This window comes from Lipotes vexillifer, unplaced genomic scaffold (assembly GCF_000442215.2).
Source record: "Lipotes vexillifer unplaced genomic scaffold, Lipotes_vexillifer_v1.1 scaffold1129, whole genome shotgun sequence".
Classification (NCBI taxonomy): Eukaryota; Metazoa; Chordata; class Mammalia; order Artiodactyla; family Lipotidae; genus Lipotes; species Lipotes vexillifer.
The window spans coordinates 3,622,107-3,631,987 of NW_006789022.1; the positions used below are offsets into that span (position 1 = coordinate 3,622,107).

Consider the following 9,881-nt stretch of genomic DNA (forward strand, 5'->3'; position numbering starts at 1 on the left):
TTCCCTACAAGTCAGAACCCTTTTAGTCACTGAAGTGCAGCAGTGACAATTCCTTAGGAAAAGAGGGTGCTTTAGTCCCACATACCTTTTCCATAACAAGCCGTGCAATTTTAATGGGGTTTGCGACACAGCGCACTGCAGACACTGCTCCTGCAGACAGGTCTTTCCCATTCATGATACTTGCATCCATTTCAACTTCACCATTTTCGTTCAAGACAGATCCACGACCTAAAATCAAAAAGAAGCCGAAAAGCAAGAATTAAGAATTTAGAAATGGCTTCAGAGTTTCCCCTAAGCTGCCTACTTTTAATTCATCCTCTACTCCATTGTCAAAGGAATGTTTTTAAAAACACAGATCTGACTTGATACCCCATGACCTACACAATAAACGGTATGAAGCCCTTCCTGATCTGGCCTCTGACTTACTTTTCCAGCTTCATCTCTTCTCCTTGGCAACATTTTACTGAAATATTAGGTTTCCCTGAATGTACCATTAGCTCTCATTACTCTGTTCTCTTTACCACTAGCAACTTTTCTCCAACTTTCTCTGCCTAGATAATACTTGTAAGCCTAGCTATTCTTAAACTCTATGTGACTCAGTTTCCTCAGAGGGATAAGAACAAAGCTCAAGAATATTTAAAGGAGCATAAAAATATCCAGCTACTAACAAGTGTTTGGTATCTAATAAGAAATTAACAGGCTCACAAAGAAACAGGAAAATATGACTCGTAATGAGGAGGAACAACAACAAAAAAATCAATTAATAGCAACAGACTCAGAAATGACATAAATGATAGAATTATTAGACAAAAATGTTAAAACGGCTGTCATATGTACCAGAACATGGAAGAAAATATGAAAAGGACCCAGAGAGAACTTCTAGAGACAAAAAAAGAGGTCTGAAATGAAAAATACACTGGATAGGATTAACACCAAATCAGACACCGCACAAAAGATGAATGAACTTGAAGACACAGCAAACAAAAAGACTGAAAAAATATTGAACAGAGTTTATCACTGAGCTCAGGGACAGTTTCAAGCAGCCAGTATATGTGTAATTGGAGTCCCCAGAAGGAGAGGTGAGATAGAGGGACAAAAAAATCTTTAAGGAAATGATGACTTTTCAAATTTGGTGAATACTATAAATTCACACATCCGAAAAGCACATCAAACTCCAAGGAAAAGAAACATGAACAAAACTACACTCAGGCACATCATGATCAAACAGCTTAGTGCTAATGAGAAAGAGAAAATCTTAAAAGCAGCCAGAGAAAGACACATTAGGTACAGAGGAAAAAAGAAAAACGATAGCATACTTCTTGTCAGAAACAATGCAAACCAGAAGACAGAGGAGCAGGATCTTTGAAGCCCTCAAAGAAAAAAAAAAAACTGTCAAGTTGGAATTCTACACCCAGTGAAAGCATCTTTCAAAAACCCAAAACAAAGACGTTTATAGACATAACAAAAGTTAAAAAAAAAAGTCATCAATAGCAGATGTGCAATATAAGAAATGTTAAAGGAAGTCTTTCAGGCAGAAGGAAAATGATAGAAAAGAGCAATCAGCATTCTCCCAAAGAATGAACACTGGATGTGGCTAATATGTGGATAAACAGAAATACCTTTTCCCTTTATTTTTACGATATCTTTAAAATATAACTGTTTAAAGGAAAAATAATAACAATGCATTAGGCAACTTATACACATAAGTAAACCATATGACAACAGTAGTACAAAGGCTAGGAAAGGGGAAACAGGTGTATGCTGTAAAAGGATCTTATATTATGCATGAAGTGTGATATTACTTAAGGTAGACTGTGACAAGTGAGAGATATATACTATAAACCCTAAAACAACCTTTAAAAAAAGAAGTTGAGCTACTAGGCCAACAAAGGAGATAACATGGAATTATGAACATTCAGTTATTCCAAAAGAAGGCAGAAAAAAGCAGAAAAAGAGGAAACAGGGAACAGTGAATAGATTGGACAAATAGAAAACAAACAGCAAGATGACAAATTTATGCCTAACCATATCAATGATCACATTAAATGTAAATGGTCTAGACACCCCAATAAAAAGCAGAGATTGTCAGGACTTCCCTGGTGGTCCAGTGGTAAAGAATCTGCCTTACAATGCAGGGGACGCGGTTTGATCCCTGGTCAGGGAACTAAGATCCCTGAGAAGAGAAAACCCACACGCCACAACTAGAGAGAAGCCTGCACACCACAACGAGCCCGCGCACTGCAACGAAAGATCCTGCAGGCCTCAGTGAAGATCCTGAGTGCTGCAACTAAGACCCGATGCAGCCAAAAAAAAATAACAAAATAAATAAATAAATAATAAATAGATCTTAAAAAAAAAGCAGAGATTATCAAATTGTACAAAAAGATAGGACACAATTACATGCTGCCAATAAAAAAAATCCACTTTAAATATAAAGATGCAAATAGGTTAAAAGTAAAAATGGACAAATTATACCATGCCAAGATGAATCAAATGAAAACTGGAGGCAAAGTATACTTCACAATAAGGAACATTAAATAATAATAAGGACATTAAGTAATGATATAGGGGTCAGTTCACCAAGAAGACAACAATCTATATGCTAAACAACAGTTTCAAAATACATGAAGCAAACACTGACAGAACTCAAAGGAGAGAGATAGACAAATCCAGTTACAATTAAAGACTTCAATACTCCTCTCTCATTAATCAGAAATGGACAATCAAGATACAGAAGGTATGAACATTACCAATGAACTTGACCTTACTGAGATTTATAGATCTTTCCATCCAACAACAGCAGAGTACATATTCTTTTTCAGTGCAAATGGCCAAGGTAGAACACATTCTGAGCCAAAAACCAAACTTATGAAGTTTAAAAGAATACAAATCACACAAAGTATGTCCTCTGATCATAACAGAATTAAACTAAAAATCATTAACAGAGAGATATTTAGAAAATCCACAAATATTTGGAAATTAAGCATCACACTTCTAAACAACCCATGATTCAGTGAGGAAGTCACAAGCAAAATCAGAACACATTTTGAACAGAATGAAAATTAAGACAACCTGTAAAAACATGTAAAAATCAAAGCAGTGCAAGAGTAAAATTTTAAACATTAAATGCTTGTATTAGAAAAGAATAGTCTCAAATTAATGATCTAACAGGAAAAGAACGGTAAATTATTTCCAAAGCAAGCTGAATGAATAAAGGAAACAATAAAGATAAGTCAAGGAAATTCAGAACAGAAAAAGAGCAAAAGAAAAAACAGAAAATGGGACTTCCCTGGTGGCACAGTGGTTAAGAATCCGCCTGCCAATGCAGAGGACATGGGTTCGATCCCTGGTCCGGGAAGATCTCACATACCGCGGAGCAACTAAGCCGTGTACCACAGCTACTGAGCCTGTGCTCTAGAGCCTGCGCGCCACAACTACTGAGCCCGTGTGCTGCAACTGCTGAAGCCCAAGTGCCTAGAGCCCATGCTCTGCAACAAGAGAAGCCACTGCAATGAAAAGCCTGCGTACCGCAATGAAGAGTAGCCCCTGCTTGCTGCAACTAGAGAAAGCCCGCGCAGCAACAAAGACCCAATGCAGCCGCAAACAAACAAACAAATAAATAAATAAGAAAAGAAAAAAACAGAAAAATTCACCAAATCCACCCCCCTGAAACTAAAACTAGTTCTTTGAAAAGAACAATAAACTTGATAAACTCTAGACTGACAAAGAAAAAAAAGACACATTACAAAAATCAGGAATGAAAGAGGGGACCTCTCTACAGACCATACAGACATCAAAAGCATAACACAGAAATGTTGCAAATTCAGCAACTTAAACCAAATAGAAACATTTCTTGAAGGACCACTGACAAAACTCACTCAAAGAAGAAACAGATAACCTAAACAGTGCCATGCCTATTAAAGAATTTCATTTCTTAAAAACTTTCCATCAAAGCAAACAAAAAACCAATCTACCAAATATTTACAAAGAAATAATAGCAACCTTATACAAACTTCGAGAAAAACAGAAGAGGAGGGAACACTTTCCAATTCATCATATGAAGCCAGCATCACCTTCATTTCAAAACCAGACAGATGTTATAAGAAAATAAAACTATAGACCCGTATCTCTCATGAACATTGATGCAAAATCCTCAAGAAAACACCATCAAATCAAACCCAGCATTTACATAAGTAAAAAATAACATGTCACAACAAAGTGGTGTTAATCCCAGAGAAGAAAACCTGGACCAAAATTCAAAAATCAATCAATCAATATTCACCATATCAACAGACAAAAGAAAAACCACATGGTCATCTCAATAGATGCAGCAAAAGGATTTGGTAAAATTCAACATCCACAGATGATTAAAAATCTCAAAAAACTAAGAATAAGCGAACTTCTCAACCTGGTAAAGGGCACCTATAAAACCCTACCACCGGGGCTTCCCTGGTGGCGCAGTGGTTGAGAGTCCGCCTGCCGATGCAGGGGAAACGGGTTCGTGCCCCGGTCCGGGAAGATTCCCACATGCCGCGGAGCGGCTGGGCCTGTGAGCCATGGCCACTGGGCCTGCGCGTCCGGAGCCTGTGCTCCACAACGGGAGAGGCCACAGCAGTGAGAGGCCCGCGTACCACACACACAAAAAAAATCACATCAAAAAGCAAACAAAAAAAAAAAAAAAAAAAAAAAAAAAAAAAAAAAACCCTACCACCAACATCATACTTAACGATGAAAGACAGTGCCTTCCCCCTAAGACTGGGAAAAATGCAAGAATTTCTGCTCTAACCACTCCTATTCAACATAATATTGGACGGCCCAGCCAATGTTAGAAAAGGAAGAAAAGGCATAAAGTTTGGAAAAGAAGAAATAAAATGGTCTCTATTTGCAGCTGACATTACTAGAAGTTACAGTAAGCAAGACTGTGGTGTTGGTGAAAGAATTTGACAAATAGATCAATGGAACAGAATAGAAAGTCCAAAACAGATCCACATAAATATATAAACTGATCTTTGACAAAGGAGGTGTGATACTTTGATTTATCATAATTACATATTTTGGTCTTCGTCCAGGTACGTGGTCCACAGCTGCTAAACCCTTTGGAATTTCCTAAGGGATTAGAACAATGGGAGCATCTTTTGTTATAATATTTGGTCTTTTGCCCTCAGTTCCTGAAACCACTTCAGATCCATACAGGTGAAATTGGTGTCCTGTTACTCATAACAAGCAGTTTTCAACCAAAACCAAATTTATGTTAATGAGGTAACTTTTGAAAACCCCCTAAAGGTGGGGGGCTGGTTGCCAGCGGAACCAACCAGGATTAAAGGGCTGGAACTTTCAGTCCCACCCCCTGATTTCTGGGGAGGGGAGGACTGGAGATTGAATCAATCACCAACTGCCAAGGATTTAATCGATAATGCCTATGTAATGAAGCCAAATTTTGTGTGTTAAAGAGCACAGAACAGAGGCAAGGGGACAGAACAATTACTAAATATCTGATGACTAATTGGTTAAGATTTCCTGAAATTCTTTTCTCTGACAGATGTCAGGTAGGTGGTGTAATTCCCTAGAAGCGTTTTAATCCCTAGATCTTAGGTTTTCTACTTCAAAAGAAAGAGGAAATGAGCGTCTTCCAGCAAGTCACTTAAACTTTTTGTGCCTTAGTTTTCTCATCTGAGAAATGAGCGTAATAATAATTACACCTAACTCACAGGACTATGGTGCAGATTAAATGAGTTAATCATGCAAGTTTCTTAGACCACTGTTTGGTACATAGTAGACACTCATGGTAGCTATGATGATTATTACTCTAAAAAAGGACTGATTTGAGTGAAAGAAGCCAAACACAAAAGAATACACTCTTTGTGACTGCATTTATATGAAATTCTAGAGAATGCAAATTTATGACAAAAGCAGATCAGTGGATGCCTGGTGCTGGGGCTGGGAGGGGGGATTAACTGCAAAGTGGCAGGAAGGAATGTTTGGGGGTGATGGAAATTTTAACAGCTTGGTTGTAGTGTGCTTACACAGGTATGTACATTTTTCAAAACTTAAAATGGGTACAGTTTATGGTATGCAGTAGAGAAAGGGCATGTGTGGGACTGGGGATCAGAGTAGCAAGCTGTCTTTGAGAAGGCAAAAGCACTAGTAAAGCACATTACAGCTCTGGGCGTCTCCCAAGCAGGGCTACCATTTGACTTAGATGTGTCTGTGACTCTGGTAGGTATAGGGCAGGCACTGTGGCAGAAAAAACAGAAGGGGAGAGTGCTCCTGGGGTTTGGTCTCAGCTCTGGAAGGGGGCAGGAACCCCACATACTTCCCCTAGAGCAAAACTCCTAGCAGTGGTGTACACAGAGCTCCACGTGGAGCCTCTCAGGAGGGATGAACTGCAGTGGCCAGCGGGCTGAACTCAGAGCCCTTTGGCTGGTTATTACTCCTGGTCCCTGGCCCCTTGCACTGACAGCTGGGCTGTTCTAAAGAGATTAACCCTATGGCTCTGACAACAGGAAGCTGAAGGGTGGATGATTAATGAGTGGGCCTTTGTGGGGTCAGGATGTGTGGAGGTGACATTTGGGTTTGCCTGCAAGAGCCTGAGGCAATCCTCACTGTCTTCCATGTCCTGGCTCATAAGGCACTGACACCCCCTGGCCATCAGGGAGCTGATGCCCTAGCTTGGGTTCAATCCCTAGCAACTGACCCTTCAGTAGATACAGCAGATTGGACGCATGGAAAGAGTGGCCACCACAGAACTCGGGTGGGATGGCATATTGCCAAAGATGTCGGGTTGCCCTTGAAACACAGTGATTTGGTTAATGCATTAACAGCATGCCCTGTGTGTTCTAAACAATGCCCATGGCAACTGCCAAAGGAGTCTGAGGCCACCCACCAGAGTTCCTAACCGGTAAGGGATTGGCAAACTGACTATACTGGCCTCCTCCCTCTGAGAGAGGGTTCTAACATTCCCTGGTTTGTGTGGACTCCACATCTGGCTTAACCCAAGCTTTCCCCTGTCCCCATGCAAACCAGGCCACCACTGTTAGGGGATTAGAGAGGCTAAGTACCATGTAGCGGTACCCTCATCAAATAGATGGTGACTCGGGTCACATTTCAGACTGTGGATTGTGATATGCAAGACTGGGCAAAAGAACATGGCACTGAATGGAGGTTCTATCTCCCCTATAACCCACAAGCACCAGGGCTGAGAGAAAGGAGAAATGGAATATTAAAGCAGTACCCTAAATTACTAACAGATAAAGCCACTGTGGCTGGGTGTACTAAAGTACTGTCCAAGGCTTTCATACATCTGAATGATCAACGAGTAGGGCTGTTGCCCCATATCCCAGACTGGGGACCCCTACGGAAGCACCGATACCAAAAAGGTATGTCAGGAAACAGCCGTTGCCCTGACTTTCACCATGGATCAACGTGCTACGGTGCTGAGAACACCAAACTGCCTCACACCTGGGAAAGGGGATTATCTACTGGAATTTGCAATGGGACACTCTAACAGGATGGGTGAGGGGGAACTACTCAATCTCCTCTGGGTTCCTGTTGTCCTGCCACAAGCTGGGCCTGTTGAAATGCGTTATACCTGGAATGGAATGCGCACCACTGGAAAACAGGAGAAGGTGAGGGTTCTGGTCTCAGGTATCCTGCCACCAGCCCATCTCCTCAAGCCTGACAGCACTACCCCCCCCCCCGGCTAACATGTATGTTATATAAAACCAGGTCAAATTCTTAAGGCTGCTGACCTCCCTCTCCTCAAAGGCCAGGTGGGCATGTTCTGTTTCCCACTGGAATGATCTTTTGGCTGCTGTCTTTGAGCCCTCCATTGGCCTGGAGCACATGACAGCACACACAGAGCCCCCTACTACATGCACTCACCAAGGCTTGAATGACAGCCAGCAAAGCCTGTTCTTCCAGCACACTGAAATGGCTCTAATGAGACAACCAAAACAGAAAGGCCTTGGCCATCATTACTGCCTTGCAAAGAGGCACCTAGGCCATTATCCAAACAGGATGTCGTGTGCTCATACCCGGTGAGTCTGTTAATGTGTTGCCTTTATTAAATCATAGGACACAAGTGAACGCTCTGAGTGATCTGGCTCCCAGCCTAGGGGACTTAGTAACAATGGTCTGAATCATGAGGCTCTCAGTGGAGAAAGGTATCCGTGATCTGGGGAATTATTGTCTTAACCCGTGTCTTCTTCTGTATGTGCCTGATGCTGTGGCATCTGCCTCCAATGCAGCCAGACAGCCACCAAATGAGCCACCCATATTGCCCACTCAGGGCACACTGTGGAAGAGAAAGTGTGTGAGATTGTAAGAGCCGGTCGCGAGGGGTGGAGCGCTGGGGCAATCGGAATCCCCTCACCCTTTCCTCTTTCCTTAGAGTGTGCTCTCCGCTTGTCTTCTTGCACCAGAAGCTGCCCAGGACACAGCCTTGAGATGTGGTGTTGACACCATCTGGACGGTATATGTGACTGAGCCCAGATAAGGCCACTATATAAACTTTTAAGATTCTGGTGGGCATGGACAGAGGTCTACTTATCCTGCAAGGCAAGCCTCTTGTGTAAGTTCCCATGCTTATTAAACCTGCCACCTACCAATCTGGAGAGGTCTGCCTTTTCCCGTGGTCTCTCCCTGCCCTCCCTGCATGGGGGACCGATTCAAATTACACCCTGAAGCTCCCAAGGTTGCCACCCAACAGTAGTCTACACTCTTCCTCCACAAAAAGATGTAATAAAAAAAGGCTCTTGGGGCTTCCCTGGTGGCGCAGTGGTTGAGAGTCCGCCTGCCCATGCAGGGGACGCGGGTTCGTGCCCCGGGTCCGGGAAGATCCCACATGTCGCGGGGCGGCTGGGCCCGTGAGCCATGGCCGCTGAGCCTGCGCGTCTGGAGCCTGTGCTCCGCCACGGGAGAGGCCACAACAGTGAGAGGCCCGCGTACCGCAAAAAAAAAAGCCTCTTGGTATGTGAATTCTAGAAAGATTAAAGAAAAAAGGGGGAATAATGAATTTTAAAATTCTTTAGAGCAACTTGGTCAACAGGTAAAGAGAGAAAAACTAAATCTTTTCAGCATATTAGATTTTACCATAAAGCTGAAGAGATTCACTGACACTTTAGAGAGGTTCTATTTATCTGGGGGTAGAAGCTTAACCCGGTTTGGCATCAGTTACCAGTTGCAGTGCAAATTTACCTGCGTTGAACTCGGGATCATCTTCCAGCACGGTCACGGCTCCTTCCACAGCGTCAACTGCGCTCCCTCCCTCCTTGAGGATGTTGTAACCCACGGTGGCAGCTTTGACGATGCCCTGGCGTACCCGCTCCTTGCGGTCCTTGGAGATATTGCTGGCTCCGCCACCGTGGACCACGACGACGGCGGGGTTCATGGCGACGGATTCTAGGGATCAGGATGACGAAAGTGTCCTTTCAAGCGGGTCCAAGAGAACCGCACGGGGCTTAAGTCTCCCGTTGGGCACAAGGTCCAGTTTCTACGTAGGGAGGGGAAAGCCCTCAGAGTTTACAGCCTCAGTCAAATTCCTGAGACCCAGGGAGTACGGAGGACAGAGGCGGCTGGGTTTGAACTTTGCAAGTAAAGCCCAGAGCGCCCGCCCCCGGCCCGGGGCATCTGCTGACTTCGCGGGGGCGGTGGGATGCTCTGCGCCCCAGAGCCCGCGCCCCCTCCTCGCCCACTGACATCGGGCTTCCGTTTCCCCGGGGAACCCCGGTTCCTGTCCTGTGCTGGGCCCCCGGCCGGGATGGCATCTGGGGTCGCAGCTCCAGCCTTCCTCCCCGGCCCCACGTCGGGCCTCGGTTTCCCTCGGTTTCCAGGGGCGGCCTGAGGGCTGGATCTCTCCAGTGCCCTCCCGCCTCCAGCCCCCG

At 43.8% G+C, this 9,881-nt stretch overlaps 1 protein-coding gene across 1 annotated transcript in view; it reads right to left on the reverse strand.

Annotated features, from left to right (window-relative positions):
- ASRGL1 (asparaginase and isoaspartyl peptidase 1) overlaps positions 1–9,388 on the reverse strand; it is a 20,488-nt gene extending 11,100 nt beyond the window's left edge. Inside the window, exons 1-2 of the mRNA XM_007462158.1 lie at positions 9,196–9,388; positions 86–228 (exon numbers count right to left, since the gene is read on the reverse strand). Coding sequence (XP_007462220.1) covers positions 86–228; positions 9,196–9,388 — 336 coding nt within the window. The remainder of the gene's footprint in view (positions 1–85; positions 229–9,195) is intronic.
- Between the last annotated feature and the right edge of the window lie 493 nt (positions 9,389–9,881).